The sequence below is a fragment of the Solanum dulcamara genome, chromosome 9 (genome assembly GCF_947179165.1).
Source record: "Solanum dulcamara chromosome 9, daSolDulc1.2, whole genome shotgun sequence".
Taxonomy (NCBI): Eukaryota; Viridiplantae; Streptophyta; class Magnoliopsida; order Solanales; family Solanaceae; genus Solanum; species Solanum dulcamara.
This window is the reverse complement of record NC_077245.1, coordinates 75656080-75676990: the sequence shown is the minus strand read 5'-3', so window position 1 is coordinate 75676990 and position 20911 is coordinate 75656080. Positions and strand designations below refer to the sequence as shown.

Here is a 20911-nt window from a genome sequence, read left to right as displayed (position 1 = left end):
TATTTGAAATTATTTTATTCGATCAAGAGTAAGTGCATCTTTGTTTGTGTCACATCATCATGAGATATTTATTAGTATATATGTGTTAATGTTAAAGTGTGTAATTGAAATTAAGCTCAATTAAAATATCAAAATGCAATTAATGATAGAGACGTAGTTGTTTTCATTGCTTATCGACTTTGCAAGTTTGCTTGTTCTACTTGCCCATTTTCTTGGTCTAGTTATATAAAGGATATTTGATTTGACACCCTTCATTATAGGTGGCTAACATCAATGATTATTATCGATAACAAAGTTAAAAATTTCAATAAAAAGATTCACGAAACCAAAAAATCCAAAAATACTATATTTGAGAACAAAATTTATATTTCTCTTATTTTAAAGAGATTTAATATACATAACTCTATCACCGACTATTATTGGTAAGACTAGTGGTGAAGATTATATTAAAAAAAAATATAAATATTGAAAAGTAAATAAAACAAAATTAAAGCTCCAACCTATTAGTTGATCAATTCTAGTTGAGAAGCGACCTAATAATCAATAAAGTGGAGGTAACTTATAGAAGACGTAGAGTTCAAATTCAATCGAGATAAAACACACATTACTAAAATAACGTCAAAATCGAGGATCAAAATTGAGGGATAACTTTGATATTTTGTCTAAAACCGATCTAAAACTATTAGGTTTGGGTTGGTTAAAAAAATCAACGGACTATATAGGTTTTGTTCGTCCATTTTTCATAAATATATGTAAAGAAAATGTACCAACCTAGAATCGCATCCAAATATTTTCTATGACATTGAACAATTCTACCACTAGATCACACATACTCTATGATGAAATACTTTTGTTGTTTTTCATTTATACCCCTCAACCCCAATTTTGTATTTTAAAAATTGATGAAGTCCATCAATTTTTGTAAGCAAAAAATCGAAGAAATCCATCAATTTTTTTATTAAAAAAAATTATAATTTTTGTACAGAAAATAACTAACGAATGTCCATCAATTAATTTTTTAAAACGTTACTAAAAAACCACCAATTTTTGACGATTTTTTGGTAATGACATCAGTCATCCATATGCTAGTCTACAAAATAATGACATGACGTAATCAAATACATGGTAGAATAGTCCTTTTTTTTTTTTGGTAATTATGATAGAATAGTCGATATGCACACATTGATCTAAAATAAACATGTTATTGGAAAATAAAGAACACAAAAACATATACCCCACCCCAAATAAATAAATTAAAAAGTGTAGCTAATTGGAAACAAGTGGGGTGGGTATATGGTTGCTAGATATCTCTATATATACATAAGCTTCCACATTTCCATAATTTGCTTCATCATCATCTTCCCAATATCATCCCCACTCCATTAAAGCTCATCAATATTTATATAAATAAAAAAGAGAATTTATAAATAATTATATACATACATACAAATTATATATAAGAGAGAAAAATGGGAACAATGGTTGATGAATATTATGATCATGAAAAAGAACTTGATGCTGGTGCCCTCTTTGTTCTTAAATCCAAAGGTAATATTTCTTTATTCTTTGTTAATATTAATATTTACTTTATATATATTTATATATATTTGTTTGTTTTAATCTCTATTCCCTCTCCTCTTTGGTTTGTTTTTTTTCATTATCATCGAGGTTGCAGTAGGATGAATATGATCCCTCAATATTCAATCAGATATTTTAAATTTTAAGTAGCTATTTTTAATTGAAAAATAATCACTATCATAAAATTTTATACCAATGATATTTCAAAATATCATCATTGAAATTACACACGCATAATTTTTTTCAAAAATAGATCTAAAAAGTAATTGACGAACCCTATTTCTACAAAAATATCCTGGCAAGAAGTGATTTCAAATTTTCCTCTTAGTCTTTACTCAATGCGAATTCAAATTAATCCTGAATGCTATGGAAAGCTAGCAATGGACACTGAGTGGAAATCAAAAGAATGATTATTTGACCAAACGTATCATTTTTTATGACATGAGCTGATATATCTTTGTTGGGGCACGCACTTACAACTTGTTTGTGTATTTTATTATTTTAATAAATATAATATTTAAATAAATTATATTATATTTTATTATTATATAATGTCATCTAAAAGATAAATTTTAAAGTAAAATAAAATTCATGATAGAGTTATTATTAAAAAAAATTATTAAATAATAAACAATAAATAAAAAAACAAAATGATCACATTAAATAAGTCCGTACATATAAATGAGATTTTTTTTCTTTTAATATCACCAACTTTCCTCAGTGAAATTAATGTCTATCAAATGAAATTGTCAAATTTCCAGCCGATTTTTCTATTTTCTTTTTGTCATTTTATTTATAAAATAAATAAATCAATCGTCATGCTTGGCTAAGTTTACCTTCAATATTGAGTGTTGTATAGTCAAAATAATTTAATTTAATTTTGATATGATTTTACAGCCAAATTTAAGTCACATAATTTCATGACATGTTTCAAAATCATATTTTTCAGACAACTTATTTACTTTCTTAATCATCGTATCCAATCAAATTATAAATTCACATAAAATGTAGAGGGAGTACTAATTATTCTATAATATATTGAAGGAGGTTTTAGAGGTGTCAATTGACAGTTTAACACCACTTCATTGAAAAATTACATAAAATAAATTTTGAAAAATACTTATGCATATATACTAACTATATGTTGATTTGAATTTTTTTAATTTTTTTATATATTTACTTCTTTATATTTTAAATAAATATTCGTAGGATCATGGGTGCATTGTGGTTACCACTTGACAACCTCAATTGTAGCTCCACCATTGTTAAGTCTTCCATTTGCCTTTGCTTCACTTGGATGGTGGGTTGGAATTCTATGTTTGGTAATTGGAGCTCTTGTAACATTCTATTCATATAACCTCTTGTCGATGGTCCTCGAACACCACGCTCAGCTAGGTCGCCGCCATCTCCGCTTTCGCGACATGGCCAACGACATTTTAGGTATGTACATAATGAGGTCGATACATACATTTATATCAAATTTTTGTATAATCATATCATCTGAAAGCCAAACTATAAAATATCGTATAGTAGAATAATAACCCTAAAAAGGTTTAATAACTTACATATAAGCACATTTCATCAATATTTATAACTTAAAAAAATACAGACCTCATCATGAAAGAGCATTGACAATATTAAAAAGAAAGGAATCCATGTAGTTAGTGAGTTAATGATGAAAAAAATTAATCATTTTGACGAGTAGGACTATTATATATATAAGTTTTCAAAAATTATTATACTTGATTATATTTTATTTTCACATTATATGTATAGGATCCAAAATTCATATCCAATATTGTAACCTTTTTGGGTTGCGTGCATCTTTTCTTTTGAGCAGCCACCAAATTTGAAATCGATACGTATTTAATTCGTTTATATTTGAATTAAATGTTCACTAGAATAGCCTAAAGTCAAACTATCATTTTTGACCCACCTACTGCATTTAATTAGCACAATCCTTTTCTTTGGGCCCATAATTTCCACTTGATTCTTATGTAAATTGTACATTTTCTTGAAGGTATATTTATTTATGAGAAAATGATATGATGTAGAGGTTTTGGTTACTTTATTACTTTTTTATAGTGATATTTCTTAAATATAAAAATAATAACATATTGTGTATTTTTATAGCAGATATAAAAGATACTTATATTTATATATCTGAAAACTCTAATAGTGATCACTTTCTCAAAAGAGACGGCGACAAATACCTAATATATATGTATGACATACATACGTATATTTAAAACACACATACACATATATTGATAATAAGATATTATGTTCACATAATTTTAATTAGAATTAGATACTATATGCACGTCGATACAATATATTTTATTGGCATTATTTGATTTACCCATTAGTGAAATATCATAAATTTTAATTTCACAGGACCAAGATGGGGCAGATATTATGTTGGACCCATTCAATTTATGGTTTGCTATGGTGCAGTAATAGGCTCCACTCTTCTAGGAGGACAATGTATGAAGGTGACTTCTTTAAATAAAACTAAGTTTAATGAAATAACAGTAAAAAAAAAAGGCTGAAAAGTGTTCAACAAACGCTATTTCTATTTTTCAATTATTGTTATGAAGTTTCTCTTGCAGAACTTGAAACTTCATAAGAGTGACTATTTTTAAATATATGCCCAAAAAGTAACAAGTGACTTCTATTCATATCTTTCAACTACTGTTATAAAGTTTCACCCGTGGAACTTAGAATTTCATAATTATGACTATTTTTTAAAGACATGATCAAAAAGTAGCTAGCGATGACATTTTTTACTTTCAATCATTGTCATGAAATTTCATACGCATAACTTAAAACATTATGTTGTGCCTATTTTTAAGGACATTGCGAAAAAGTAGACAATGGGCGCTATTTTAATTATTCAATCATGTTCATGAAGTTTCATATATGTAACTTAAAATTTTATGACAATGATTATTTTTTCAAAGACACAACAAAGATCGGATAGTAAATACTATTTCTACTTTTTAAAATGTTAAACTTTTTATACTGTCAATGTATATAATTTATAACTTAGAAAAAATAGAAAAATAATCTTCTTATAATATCAGTTTACCTTCTTTTTTGTTCTTTTTTTTTTGCAGGCAATTTACTTGCTTTTAAACCCTAATGGAGCTATGAAGCTATATCAATTTGTAGTCATATTTGGTGGCCTAATGTTGATTTTAGCTCAAATGCCATCATTTCACTCTCTTAGACACATCAACTTAATTTCTCTTTTACTTTGCATTGCTTATAGTGCTTGTGCCACTGCTGGTTCCATTTACATAGGTACTTAATTTCTATTGCAAAAATATATATCTTGTCAGATTTCTCTATTACAGTGATTTTCTATAATAATATTTTATTATAATGACATTTTGTTGTATATTTTGCTAGGAAATTCGTCCAAGGGACCTGATAAGGACTATTCGATTAGCAACGATAAGGAAACGCGCATTTTTGGAATTTTTAATGCAATAGCTATTATTGCCACCACATTTGGAAATGGCATAATTCCTGAAATTCAGGTTAGTTTATTACTATCGGAAAAGTTTCTCTAAGTAAGAGACAATAGAATCAGCCGATAAGCACATATAAACGTAGTAAAAGTGATTATTTTTTTTAAAAAAAGTAACTATCCAATTAGACCCATTAGACATGGGTTGGATAACTAACTTTATAAAAATAAATTAAATATATATGGATATATACCCATCTGTTTGCTTGTTCTTTTTTATGAGTTCTTAATTTTTGAGTCTAAACTTATTTTGATTTTTAACTTAGTATTTTCATCTGATTACTCTTGAAACCATGAATAATATGAATATTCATATCATCCGTTGGTTAACTCAATTATTACCCGTGTTAAATATGGACGGTTCAAATATTTTATCCATTTTTATGTAACAAATTTATAACTAGTCCATATCCAATTTGACTCGACCGTTTATCACTCCTAGTTCATAAGTAGAAGATTAAATCTTAAAACTATCTCAACTTGTTTTGCATTTTTGCTTATTTACTCTTACTAATTTTGAGATCTAAATGATAATAAAATAAATTATTTTCTAGTATATTCAGATATTAAGTACATATTTAGCTAAACATGTACCAATTTAGACAAGTTGGACGAATTATATTTTTATGGATTAAATTTGACGATCTTAATATGATTATTACAGGCAACGATAGCGCCTCCGGTGAAAGGAAAGATGTTCAAAGGGCTTTGCATATGTTATGCAATGCTTTCAACAACTTTCTTCAGTGTGGCCATTTCTGGATATTGGGCATTTGGGAACCAAGCTGAGGGCCTCATTCTAAGCAACTTTACAAAAAATGGCCACAATTTAGTCCCAAAGTCATTTATCTTCATAACCAACATCTTCACCATTCTTCAATTGTCTGCTGTTGCTGTGGTATGTTATACATTCCGTTGTTACTATTCATGTACCAGATGTTCAGTATAAAACGGGGTAAATTTCACAAATAACTACTTTTTAGTCTCTGAAATTTAAAAATAGTCATTGTCGTGAAGTTTTAAATTTCACAGGTGAATGTCTATCCAAGAGTAATACATGTGAAATTGAAACTCCATTATGATGGCTATTTTTTCAAGGACGTGCGGAAAAGTAGCAGCGAATGCTATTTCATCATCCTGAATGTGCGGAAAAATCTTACAAAGCCCAAAATTTGACCATGTACCAGATGTCCAATACAGAACGATGTAAAATTCATAAATAGCCACTTTTCAGTCTCTATAATTAAAAAATAGTCATTGTCATGGAGTTTTAAATTTCACATGTGAATGTTTGTCTAAGTGTTATACATGTGAATTTGAAGCTCCATTATGATGGCTATTTTTCAAAGATACGACTAGAAAAGTAGATAGCAAACGCTATTTCATCTTCTTGAACATACGGGAATCTTACAAAGTACCACATTTGTTGAGGGAATACAATATTCTCCCTCTATATGATCTCAGTCAATCTTTACCTCGTGAACTAACTTTTGAAATTGAGTTAGATTCATTTTCTTAACAAATGAAATTAGTGTTTTTCAAACAATCTACTACAATAGGTTATATTATACAAATGATGCATAAAATATATAAGTTTATAATCAGTATGAATATATTATACACTAGCACGATTACGATTAATTGGTGTGGCTTTTGCAGGTATACTTGCAACCAACAAACGAAGTACTCGAAAGGACATTTGCAGATGCCAAGAGCAGTGAATTTTCCACAAGAAATATGATCCCACGCTTAATTTCTCGATCAATTTCAGTCATCATATCAACGATAATCGCAGCAATGCTTCCATTTTTTGGTGACATCAATGCAATAATCGGGGCATTTGGTTTCTTGCCCCTTGACTTTGTGTTGCCTGTGATATTCTTCAATTTGACATTCAAACCATCAAAAAAGAGACCAATTTTTTGGCTTAACATAGCAATAGCAGTGTTTTTTTCAGGCTTAGGAGTCATAGCAGCAGTTGCTGCTGTTAGACAAATTAGTCTTGATGCAAAAACATATCAATTATTTGCAAATGTCTAAGTAAAAGAACACTATGATGTTTGGATGTATTGTTTATGATACGTGTTTGACAGAATTCAGTAGCCTGCTAGCCAATCTTGACCCCTCTGAGGTCATATTTAATATTCTGACTATTGTAGTCGGAATATTTAAACTTTTTGTTTGGAGGATCAATTGGCATAGATGATTTTTTAGATGCTCAATACGGATCTGGATTAATCAAGGGAACTTACAGAGATCCTACAAATTTAGGAGCTAATTACGTAAATATTTTTATTTGTAATATTACAAATCTTATCAGATTTTGATGCGTCCAGATTTATGGGGTCAAAATTAGGTATAATTTATTCTAAATGCACCGTATCCAAGTAAATTCGCATGTATCTAGGATGCATAGACAAATCTCGCTCGCCACTCTCATATGTATCTGATATACTAGATACATGCGAATCACACTAGATACATACAAATACATTTATCTAGTGTATTTAGTGTGATTAACATGTATCGGGATACATGACTATCCTAGATACTCGTACCGAGGGGCTGCACAAGCGAAATTAGGCGATTTTCTTTACCTAAGTGCATTCATAGAATTCAGGGCTGCACAAGCGGAATTAGGTGATTTTCTTATTTTTCGTGCGTGTTAGCCCATGAATATTTTGGTGAACTGGCTTCAAAATGAGAAAATTATCTAATTCTACTTGTGCGGCCCTTAATGCTATAAATGCATCGTGGATCATGTCGAGGCTACACACACTAATCCTCTAGGTACATACGGAGGGTCCCATATAGATTTCAATTTTTTTTGACCAAAAGCCAATTGACCAAAATATTAATGGGCTAACACAAACGAAAAATTAGAAAATCATTTAATTCAGCTTATCCGTCCTCTAAATGCTATGAATGCAGCGTGGATCGTGCCAAAGCTACACGTATTGATCCACCTGGTACTTACGGAGGGTCCCATATAGGTTTCAGGAAAAAATTGACCGAAGTCAGTTCAACAAAATATTCATTAGCTAACACACACAAAAAATGAGAAAATCAACTAATTTCGCTTATGCGGCCCATAAATGCTATGAATGACTGGGATCGTGCCGAGGTTACACGTACTGATCCCCTTGTACTTACCGAGGGTCTCATAAAGATTTCGAAAAAAAGTTGACCAGAAGCACATTCACCAAATATCCATGGATTAACACATACACACAAAAAATGAGAAAATCGCATAATTCCCCTTGTACAACCCCTAAATGCTACGAATGCGACGTGAATTATGTCGAGGCTGCATGTATTGATCAACTGGGTACTTACGAAGGGTCTCACATAAGTTTTAGATAAAAATTAACCGAAAGTCAGTTCAATAAAACATTCATGGCCTAACACTCACGAAAAATAAGAAAATTATTTAATTTCACTTGTGCGACACCTAAATATTATGAATGCGTTGTAGATCGTGTCGAGGAAATGTTTTGATCCCCTAGGTACTTATCGAGGGTCCCTTATCGGTTTTCGAAAAAATTGACCTGAAGCCACTTCACCAAAATATTCATGGACTAACACAAATAAAAAATGAGAAAATGGCTTAATTCCGCTTGTGTGATCCCTAAATGCTATGAATACGTCGTGGATCCTGCCAAAGCTACACGTACTAATCCCCAAGACACTTACAGAGGGTGTCATATAGGTTTCAGAAAAAAAATTGACCGAAAGTTGTTCACTAAATTATTCATGGGCTAACACATATGAAAAATGAGAATAAATCACTTAATTCCTCTTGTGCGGGCCCTAAATGCTATGAATGCGCCGTGGATCATATTGAGGCTATATGTATTGATCCTCAGGGTACTTACGGAGGGTCTCATATAATTTTTGAAAACAAATTGACTGGAAGCCAGTTCACTAAAATAGTCATAGGCTAACACAAACAAAAATTGAGAAAATCGCCTAATTCTTTTTGTGCAGCCCCTAAATGTTATGAATGCACTGTGGATGGTGCCTAGGCTACACCTACTGATCCCTCGGGTGCTTATGTAGGGTCACATACAGGTTTCAAAAAAAATTGATCGGAAGACAGTTCACCAAAATATTAATGGGCTAGCACATAAGAAAAATAAAAAAATTGCTTAATTCTGCTTGTGCGGTACCTAAATTCTATGAAAGCATCGTGGATCATACCGATGCTACATGTATTGATACCCTGGTTACTTAAGGAGGGTCCCATATAGGTTTCGAAAAAAATTGATTAGAAGTCAGTTTATCAAAATATCTATGGGTTAACAAAGACGAAAAATAGAAAAATTGCCTAATTTATCTCGTGCGTTCCCTAATGCTATGAATGCACCATTGATCATGCCGAGTCTACACGTATTGATCCCTCGAGTAAATACAGAGGGTCCTATATAGGTTCAGGAAAAAATTGACAGAAAACTAGTTCACTAAAATATTAATGAGCTAGCACACATGAAAAAGAGAAGATCGCCTAATTCTACTTATGCGACCACTAATTGCTATGCATGTGCCGCGGATCACGTCGAGGCTACACATACTGATCTCCTGGGTACTTACTGAGGTTCCCATATAGTTTTCAAAAAAAAATTGATCGGAGGCCAATTTATCAAAATATTCATGCACTAACGCACAAGAAAAATGATAAAATTGTTTGATTCCGCTTGTGCAGTCCTAAATGCTATGAATACGCCATGGATCATGCTGAGGCTACATATACTAGTCCCTTGAATAATTAAGGAGGGTAACATATAGGTTTCTCCAAAAAATTGATTAGAAGCAGTGTACTAAAATATTCATAGGCTAACATACACGAAAAATAAGAAAATTGCCTAATTTCGCTTGTCCGACCCCTAAATGCTATGAATACACCGTGAAGTGTGCCTAGTACATGTACTGATCATTCGGGTACTTACAGAGGATCCCATATCGGTTTCAAAAAAATTTGACCTGAAGCCAATTTACCAAAATATTCATGGGCTAACACAAACGAAAAATGAGAAAATAGCCTAATTGCGCTTGTGAAACCCCTAAATGCTATGAATGCACTATGGATCGGGGCCAAAGATACATGTACTGATTTCCAGGCATACTTAACTCCCGGGTACCTACGAAGGGTCCCAAATGGTTTATGAGAAAAATCCACTAGAAACGAGTTCAGCAAAAATATTCATGGCTAACACACACGAAAAAAATGAGGAAATTACCTAATTCTGCTTGTGCGACCCTTAAATGTTATGAACAAGTTATGGATCGTGCCGAGGCCGCACATACTGATTCTCCGGATACCTAAGAAGGGTCCTATATGAGTTTTCGAGAAAAATCCACCGGAAGCCAGTTCACAAAAAATATCCATGGGCTTACACACATGAAAAAATGGCTAAATCGCTTAATTCCACTTGTGCGGCCGCTAAATGCTATGTTTGTACGACCCTTAAATGCTATGAACGCATCATGGATTGTTATGAGGCTTCACGTATTGATCCCTCGGGTACCTACGGAGGGTCCCATAATGGTTCACGAGAAAATAATCCATCGGAAGCTGATTCACCAAAAATATTCATGGATTAACACATACAAAAAAATGGCAAAATTGCCTAATTCCATTTGTGCGGCCTTTAAATGTTATAAATGCACCGTGAATCATGCCGAGGCCGCAGTACTGATCCCTTGGGTACCTACAAAGGGTTCCATAATAGTTTTCGAGAAAATTCCACTGGAAACCACTTCACCAAAAATATCTATGGGCTAAGACACGCAAAAAAATTAAGAAATTGCCTAATTTCACTTATACGATCCTAAATGTTATGAATGCGGCGTGGATCATGTCGAAGCCGCTCTTGCTGATCCTTTGGGTACCTATGGAGGTCCCATAATGGTTTTTGAGAAAAATCTATCATAAGTCAGTTCACCAAAAATATCGATGGGCTAACACACACGAAAAAATGGCAAAATCGCCTAATTTCACTTGTGCGACCCCTAAAGGCTATGAACGCGTCGTGGATCATGTTGAGGCCGCTCTTGCTGATCCCCCGAGTACCTATGGAGGGTTCCATAATAGTTTCTTAGAAAAATCAATCGAAAGCCACTTCACCAAAAATATTTATGGCTAACACACACGTAAAAGTGGTAAAAATTGCCTAATTCCGCTTGTGCAACCCAAATATGCTATGAATGCACAGTGGATGATGCTGAGGTCGCATGTACTTAACTCTCAGGTACCTATGGAGGGTCCTATAACAGTTTTTGAGAAAAATCCCCCGGATGCCAGTTCAAAAATAATATCCATGGGCTAACACATACGAAAAAATGGCGAATCGCCTAGTTCCACTTGTGCGGGCCCTAAATGCTATAAAGAAACTTTTGATTGTGTTGAGGCCGCACGACTGATTTCCCGAATACCTACAAAGGGTCCCATAATGGTTTTCAATAAAAATCAATCAGAAGTTAGTTCACCAAATATATTCGTGGTCTAACACACATGAAGAAAATTAGAAAATCACATAATTTCGATAATGCAGACCCTAAATGTTATGAACGCATTGTGGATCGTGCTGAGGCCGTACGTACTGATCCCCTAGGTACCTAAAAAGGGTCCCATAATGGTTTTTGAGAATAATCGACCGGAAGCCAGTTCACCAAAACTATCTATAGGCTAATACATACAAAAAAAATAAGAAAATTGCCTAATTCTGCTTGTGAGGCCGTTAAATGCTATGAACACACCGTGGATCATGTAGAGGCCGCACGTACTAATCCCTGGGTACCTACGAAGAGTCTCATAATGGGTTTTCGAGAAAAATCCACTGAAAGTCAGTTAACCAAAAATATCCATGGGCTAACACACAAGAAACAATAGCGAAATCGCCTAATTTTGCTTGTGCAGCCCCTAAAGGCTATGAACGCGTCGTGGATCGTGTTGAGACTGCTTTTGCTGATCCATCGAGTACCTATGGAGGGTTCCATAATAGTTTCTTAGAAAACTCAATCGGAAGCCAGTTCATCAAAAATGACTATGGGCTAACACACACGTAAAAGTGGCAAAATTGCCTAATTCCGCTTGTGCAACCCAAATAAGCTATGAATGCACAGTGGATGATGCCAAGGCCGCATGTACTTAACTCTCAGGTACCTATAGAGGGTCCTATAACAGTTTTCAAGAAAAATCCACCGAATGCCAGTTCAACAATAATATCCATAGGCTAACACATTCGAAAAAATGGCAAAATCGCCTAGTTTCGCTTGTGCGGGCCCTAAATGTTATGAAGGCGCTGTTGATTATGTTGAGGCCGCACGTACTGATTCTCCGTATACCTACAGAGGGTCCCATAAAGGTTTCCAATAAAAATCAACCAAAAGTCAGTTCACTAAATATATTCATGGTCTAACACACATGAAAAATTAGAAAATCACATAATTTTGCTTATACAGCCCCTAAATGCTATGAACGCATTGTGGATCGTGATGAGGCCGTACGTATTGATCCCCTAGGTACCTAAAAAGGGTTCCATAATGGTTTCTGAGAATAATTGACCGGAATCCAGTTCACCAAAACTATCCATAGGCTAACACACACAAAAAAAACCAATCGCTTAATTCTGTTTGTGCGGCCCCTAAATGCTATGAATGCATCGTGGATCATGTCGAGGCCGCCTTACTAATCCCTGGAAACCTACGAAGAGTCTCATAATGGTTTTCCTAGAAAAATCTTCTGAAAGTCAGTTCACCAAAAATATTCATGGGCTAACACATAAGAAAAAATGGCAAAATTGCCAAATTCCGCTTATGTAGTCCCTAAATGCTATGAATGCACCGTGGATCGTGTCGAGGTCACACTTCCTAATACTTCGAGTACCTATGGAGGGTCCTATAGCAATTTTCAAGAAAAATCTACCAGAAGCAAGTTCACCAAAAAATATCCATGGGCTAACACACAGGAGAAAAAGGCGAAATTGCCTAGTTTCGCTTGTGCGGCCCCTAAATACTATGAACGCGTCGTGGATCGTATTGACACCATACGTACTGATATTCAGGTACCTATATAGGTTCTCATAATTATTTCCAAGAAAAATCTATCGGAAGACAGTTCAGCAAAAATATCCATGGGCTAACACACAGGGAAAATGGCAAAATCGCTTAATTCGGCTTGTGCAGACCCTAAATGCTATTAACGCGTTGTGGATCATGTCAAGGCCACACATACTAATCCATTGGGTACATATAGAGGGTCCGTAACAGTTTTCTAGAAAAATATACGAAAGCCAGTTCATCAAAAATATCCATAGGCTAACACACAAGAAACAATGGAAAAATCGCATAATTCCGCTTGTGCGGCCCTAAATACTATGAATTCACAATGGATCATGCCGAAGCCGCACTTACTAATACCTTGGGTACCTATGGAGGGTTCTATAATAGTTTTCGAGAAAATTTATGGAAACCAGTTCACCAAAAATATTCATTGGCTAACACACATGAAAAATGGCAAAATCGCCTAATTCTGCTTATGCGACCTACGTGTCGTAGATCAAGTCGATGCCACACGTACTAATCCTCCAGATAACTTTGGAGAGTTACATTATGATTTTCAAAAAAAATCCACCGGAAGCCAGTTCACGAAAAATATCCATAGTCTAACACACACGAAAAATGGCGAAATCGCCTAATTTTGCTTTTGCAGTCTCTAAATGCTATGAACGCACCGCGAATCATACCAAGGCTGCACATAGTGATCTATGGGTACCTACGGAGGGTCCCATAATGGTTTTAGAGAAAAAAATTCACCGGTTGCCAGTTCACCAAAAATATTCATAAGCTAACACATACGAAAAATGGCAAAATCGCCTAATTCCATTTGTGCAACTCCAAAGTACTATGAGGGCACCGTGGATCGTACCAAGGCCGCACATACTGATCCCCCAGGTACCTACGGAGGGTTTCATAATGGTTTCTGTCACGACCCAACCCCGTAGGCCGTGACTGGTGCCCGAGTTGGGCACCCAAACGTACCCTTATCCCAAATTTGGCTAATTTTTTTTTTTGAATAAACAAATGTAGTGATTAGTAGAAATTACTAAATATATCATAAAAGTAGATATACGCACGAGAGTTGAAAGGTTGTCACAACACACACAAAGATCCAAACTATATATCCAAAACCCACGACATAACTCTGTCTACAGACCTCTACAGATGATAGCATAGTCATATGACGAGACAAGGCCCCGTCGTACCCCTGACCAACATATCCAAATATACAAAGATAAAGTCAGTACCAAAATACAAGCTCCGAACAAGGGAGCACTGTCAACGACGCAGCAAATATCCTAAACAGGTGGATCAGCAAATCAAACTTCGGTACCTGCGGGCATGTAACGCAGCCCCCCCGAAGAAAGGGGGTCAGTACGAAAAATGTACCAAATATGTAAAGTATGAATTGTAATAAATAAAATCATAATCTGAATAGTATGTGCAGAAAATAAAATAAATGTTCAGAATTTCAAAATACTTTTCATAATCCCAAATCATATATGCAAATACATATGCCGTATCCGGCCCCATTTTATGGGACTCGGTGAACAAAACGTGGTCGCCCTCCTGTCATTGGCGCCACAGCACATCATAACACCAGAGTAGGGAATATCTCCGTAATAAATCATATCATATCAGATGGCCATATCAAATCATATCATATAACAAACATATATGTACATGGCACAGCATAACTCCGTGGCATAACATTTACCAACCCATGTACATGTCATACCTGCCCCCTCACGTCGGGACACGGCGAACAATGCAGAGAAATACGCACGAAAACATATCCTGGCCCAGGCTCAGTGAAAGAAGCATTGAGGCATCCACGAGTGGAGTAGTGAGAAACTAAATGCAATTTAAATTATAAAACATTTATACAGACTCGATGGCATAATTTCGATAACAAATCATAAAAGGAAACTTGAATAATAATAATAGTACAAGTACTTCCAATATCACAATAGTCTACGTAAAAATAGTATTTTCCGAATTATCTCCGTACTTCCAAATATATTATGGGAATTATCAGAATAATTATTCATATAATATTAGGAAGCATAGCAAAGAGTTTCTTTCAAATTCTACCTACCGTAATTCAAACGGAATAACGAAGAAAAATTCAGAATAGTGGGGCCCACCTCGGTCAAATGAGGTGGCGTATACAAATCACGTGCGTTAGACTTCATAACATTATTTAGAAGAGTTTCAAGGTATTCGGAATTCATTTGTGCAAAATCTAGAAGTTTAGACAATTTTTTTCCAAAACTATTCATAATTACCTAATTCAATTCTATTGAATAGAAAAGGGAAATTTTCGAGCGTCGATTCCGACGAGTAGAGTGATCCCCGAGGTTCGTTTTCACTCCTATTACATCTAGGACATGCCAAGAGAAGAAAATGTAAAGCTTTACATACCTTTTTGGCCTTTTACGGTTGTCCAAGTTCAATTTCCGTTTTCTCCAAAATCTACAATTGGTCACATTTACCAATTACTATTCATAAGACTTTAAGAATTCATTTTTTCCAATACTTGTCTACAAAAATTTTGGCAGCATCTCCCCTATATATATGACAACCCCGAGATTACAACTCGGCCACAATATCAACAACCAAGCCAACAACAACATCAATTTCATCAATAATCAATTTAAACACACCATAACATAAATTGGTGTAATTTTCCAATTAGTGCAACAACTTTCAACCAAACTTTGCATTTCCAAATAAATATGAATATCTCATATCCATAATTAATTTCAACTCATTCCAATATAAGTGAAAAATATTCCAAGTAAGTTATCCAATTTTCATCAATTCCATATTTCACTCAAAATTTCATAAATACAACAAAAATATTACAATTCATTTTCTTCTTTCAACTTCATCATCAAATTCATTTCCTTCTTTCAACTTCATAATCAACAACAACAATCCATACTTTTAATAACTTACCTCCATATTCTTATAATATTATACTAAAATTACATAATTCCTATAATCCATTTTAATACCAACTTACACCATTTAAACTTCATTTATATCCCAAAAACCATAACCACAACTAACAAATTATACAAACATAATTTTTTTCCCATTACATCACCTAACCCATTTTTCCAACTTCAATAAATTTCATCCAACTTCCATTTTCAACATCAATTAACTATCATAACTACTACTCAACTACTACCCAAAAATACTACATAAAAATACTACACAAAAATTCAAGTCTTCTTGCCAACAATCTTACATACACATAACTTATTCATATGTCCAAATCCAACCATATAACTTCTATATTTCCATGGATTCTACACATCTCTACTTACTACAACATAAACAAACTTCATAACACAAAGAAATTGGATTAATTCTTACCTTTTCCTTCCAACTTCTTCACTTTACCAAAGCTTCAAATCAACCAAACAAGCCTCCTATCTTCCAAAAAAACTACACCATGTTGTAGAGCACCCTTGACTTAGTAGGAATACTAGAAAATTATAATTTTTGGGATGAAATTTGAAGGGGTAATTTTTTGGTCTTCTTGTCCGATTTTCTCTCTTGATTTCTCTTCTTTCCTTTGCTCTTCTTCTTTCTCAAATTGTGTAGAGAATTCTAGGATTTTATGACTAAGGCTCCCATGTGAAATTTCCATTTTGCCCCTCACCTTTCCTAATATTTCCAAGTTGAAATTCCACCTTTGCCCTTAACCTTTTATAGTATTTCCATATGTAAAATTCCAAGTATACCCCTAACCTTTTATAGTATTTCCACGTGTGAAATTCCAATTTTATCCCTAACCTTTTATGGTATTTCCACATGTGAAATTCCAATTTTACCCCTAACCTTTTATGGTATTTCCACATGAGTAATTCCAATTTTGTCCTTAATCTTTTATGGTATTTCCACATGAGAAATTTCAATTTTTACCCTTAATAAATTTCCAATATTTCCACATTTCAATTTAGTCATAAGAATTTTGTATCCAACAAGGTCAACCATAGCCTTGCCCTTGACTTATTATCATTATCCCCAAATTGTCCTAATGTGAAAAATACGGGACATAACAGTTTCCGAGAAAAATCCACCGGAAGCCAGTTCACCAAAAGTATCCTTGGGCTAACAAACATGAACGCAGTGTGGATCATGTTTAGGCCGCACATACTGATCCCTCATATACCAACGAAGGATTTCATAATGGTTTTCAAGAAAAATCCACCGGATATTAGTTCACCAAATATATTCGTGGTCTAACATACACGAAAAAAATTAAAAAATTGCCTAATTCCACTTCTGTGACCCCTAAATGCTATGAATGCTGGACTACGGCAGTTTGTCAAGTTACCTCTTAGAAAATACACATAATCAAAAAAACATTGCGTAAATCGGACATCCGAGGCCAAAGTAATGTATGATTTAAGTTTCACCATATTACAAATAGTTTTTTTAGTTCCACTCCTTAATTTGGTTTGCCTTTTTATATTATTCAATTTTTATTTATATAGAATAGTGACGTCAAAGCATCTATTATTAAGTTCATGCTTCATTATTTATAAATAAATAAATTATTAATGCTCAATAATGAATTTAACATTTGGGTATATTTTTCTATTTACCCTCAGAATTCGTTTGGAACCCCCATGCACACAATCTATATATGCGAGCCTTTTGGCCCAATATTCCAAATTCTACTTTAACCTCAGCTCAAATATAAAAAAAAAAAGAAAATAAAAATGAAGAGATGTACGATAAGGCATAAATCGCATTCGGTGAATTCGATTTATAAACAAAATTTGTGGCTTTCAAAGATATACTGATAAGGCATAAATCGCATTCAGTGAATACGATTTATGAACAAAATTTGTAGCTTTCAAAGACATATATTCCAACGTAGATATTACTATATGTATCTCAATATAAAATATTATATAAGAATATATCTACAAATATTCACTTTGTTTTACTATATAACATTAAATTCCCTTGACATGATATAATATGTGTACAACTCCGTCTATTTTACCTTAAAAGCTTGTGTGGCCCTTAAATGTTATGAATACATCGTGAATCGTGCCAAGGCTACATGTACTGATCCTCCGAGTACCTACGGAGGGTCCCTAATTCAACTTGTGTAGCCCCTAAATGCTATCATTGCATCGTGGATTGTGTCGAGACTACACGTACTTATCTCCTAGGTACTTATGGAGAGTACCATATAGATTTTGAAAAAAAATTACCGAAAGCTAGTTTACCAAATTATTAATGGGCTAACACACAAAAAAATAAGAAAATCGCCTAATTTCTCTTGTGCAGACCCTAAATGCTATGAATGTATCGTGGATCATGTCGAAACTACACGTATTGATCCCTCAGGTAACTACGAAGGGTTCCATATAGGTTTTGAAAAAAAATTGACCAAAAATAAGTTCCAATATTCATAGGCTAACACACATGAAAAATAAGAAAATCACTTAATTTCGTTTGTGTGGGCCCTGAATGCTATGAACGAGCCGTGGATCATGCTGAGGCTAAAAGTACTTATCCCCGGGTATTACGAAGGTTCCCATATAGGTTTTGGAAAAAAGTTAATCGAAAGTCAGTTCACCAAAATATTCATGGGCTAACATACACAAACAAGAGAGAAAATCCGCTAATTCCGCTTGTGCAGACCCTAAAAGATATGAATGCACTGTGGTCCGTGACGAGGCTACACGTACTGATCCCTCGGGTACTTACGGAGGGTCCCATATAGGTTTCTAGATAAATTAACCGAAAGCCAGTTCACCAAAATACTCATAGGCTAACACACGCGAAAAATGAGAAAATCGCATAATTCAACTTATACGGACCTTATATGCTATGAATGCGCAGTGGATCGTACCGAGGCTACATTTACTTCTCTCCCAGATACTTACGGAATGTCCCGAAAAATATTCGAAAAAAAATTGACCAGAATTCATACCACCAAAATATTAATGGGCTAACACACACAAAACAAATAAGAAAATCATCTAATTCCGCTTCAGTGAACCTTAAATGCTATAAATATGTCGTGGTTATGTCAAAGGCTACACGTACTGCTCCATCAGATACTCATTAAGATACCCGTAAGGGTTTTGAAAAAAAATTGACCTTAAGTCATACCACTAAAATATTAATGGCCTAACACACATGAAAATGAGAAAAATGACTTATTCCGCTTGAGTAACTCCTAAATGCTATAAATATGTCGTGGATTATGTTGAGGCTACATGTACTGCTCCTCCAGGTACGAAGGGAGTGTCCTGTAAAGGTATCGAGAAAATATTGACCAAAAGACATACCACCAAAATATTCATGAGCTAACACACAAGAAAAATGAGAAAAACAGTTAATTACGCTTGAGTAGTCCCTAAATGCTATAAGTATATCGTGGATCATGCCGAGGTTACACATACTGCTCTTCTGGGTACTTATGGAAGGTTCCGTAAAGGTTTCGAAAAAAAATTGACCAGAAGTCATACCACCGAATATTCATGGGTCAACATACACGAAAAATGAGAAAATCGCCTAATTTTGTTTGTGTGGACCTTAAATGCTATAAATATATAGCGGATCATGCCGAGGCAACATGTAATAATTCCCCGGGTACTTACGAAGTGTTCCTTAAAGATTGTGGGAAAAAATTAATTGAATCCAACCACCAAAATATTCATGGGCTAACATATATAAAAATGAGAAAATCGTCTAATTCTACTTGGGTGGCCCCTAAATGCTATAAATATGTCGCGGATCGTACCGAGTATACACGTACTGATTCTTCGGATGCTTACGAAGGGCCCCATAAAGATTTTTAAAAAAATTATCAAAAATTATACCACCAAAATATTCATGGGCTCACACATGAAATGAGAAAATCGCCTATTTCTGCTTGAGTGGCCCCTAAATGCTATAAATATGTCATCGATCGTGTCAAGGCTATACGTACTGCTTCTCTGGGTACTTACCGATGGTCCCTTAAAGGTTTAGGAGAAAAATTGACCAGATGTCATACCACCAAAATATTCATGGGATAACATACACGAAAAATAATAAAATCGCCTAATTCCACTTGAGTGGCCCCTAAATGCTATAAATGTATTGTGGATCACAGCTAGGCTACACGTACTGCTCCCCCAGATACTTACTTAGGTTTCTTTAAAGGTTTCAAAAAAAATGGCCGGAAGTCGTACCACCAAAATATTCATGGCCTAACACACACGAAAAATAAAAAAATTGCCTAATTCCATTTGAATGGCCCCTAAATGCTATAAATATATCGTGAATCGTGTCGAGGCTAAACATACTGTTCCCCCGAATATTTACGGATGGTCCCATAAAGCTTTCAGGAAAAAATTGACCAAAGTCATACCACCAAAATATTAATGAACACACGTGAAAAATGAGAAAATTGCCTAATTCCTCGTGAGTGGCCCTTAATTGTTATAAATATGTCGTGAATCGTGTCAAGGCTACACATACTGCTACCCCAAATACTTACGGAGGGACCCGTAAAGGTTTCAAAAAAAATTGGTCAAAATTAATACCACAAAAATATTCATGGATAATACACACAAAAAATAAAAAAAATCATCTAGTTTTGCTTGAGTGACCCCTGAATGATATAATATGTCGTGGATCATGTCGAGTCTAGATGCATGTCTCCCCGAGGCGCTTACTGAGGGTCCTGTAAAGGTTTTGAAAAAAATTTGA

General features: G+C 34.2%; 1 protein-coding gene and 1 long non-coding RNA gene across 2 annotated transcripts; one reads left to right on the top strand and one right to left on the bottom strand.

The window, feature by feature from the left end:
- Nucleotides 1-1357: 1357 nt before the first annotated feature.
- On the top strand, nucleotides 1358-7208 carry LOC129904584 (GABA transporter 1). Its single transcript, XM_055980145.1, has 7 exons — nucleotides 1358-1548; nucleotides 2788-3018; nucleotides 3976-4073; nucleotides 4698-4884; nucleotides 4993-5123; nucleotides 5778-6011; nucleotides 6773-7208. Exons 1-7 carry the CDS (start codon nucleotides 1470-1472, stop codon nucleotides 7151-7153), a joined length of 1341 nt encoding a protein of 446 aa, XP_055836120.1. The 5' UTR covers nucleotides 1358-1469; the 3' UTR covers nucleotides 7154-7208.
- Nucleotides 7209-14249: 7041 nt separating this feature from the next.
- On the bottom strand, nucleotides 14250-17194 carry LOC129903143 (uncharacterized). Its single transcript, XR_008770211.1, has 3 exons — nucleotides 16559-17194; nucleotides 15596-15646; nucleotides 14250-14504 (listed from the first exon to the last, which is right to left on the bottom strand). It is a non-coding gene; the product is annotated as an uncharacterized LOC129903143 (long non-coding RNA).
- Between the last annotated feature and the right edge of the window lie 3717 nt (nucleotides 17195-20911).

Coding starts and splice junctions, on each gene's coding strand:
- LOC129904584 (XM_055980145.1), top strand. CDS start 1,470: ATGGGAACAATGGTTGATGAATATTATGATCATGAAAAAGAACTTGAT. Junction 4,885..4,992: donor TGCTGGTTCCATTTACATAG/GTACTTAATTTC, acceptor ATATTTTGCTAG/GAAATTCGTCCAAGGGACCT. Junction 5,124..5,777: donor GCATAATTCCTGAAATTCAG/GTTAGTTTATTA, acceptor TGATTATTACAG/GCAACGATAGCGCCTCCGGT.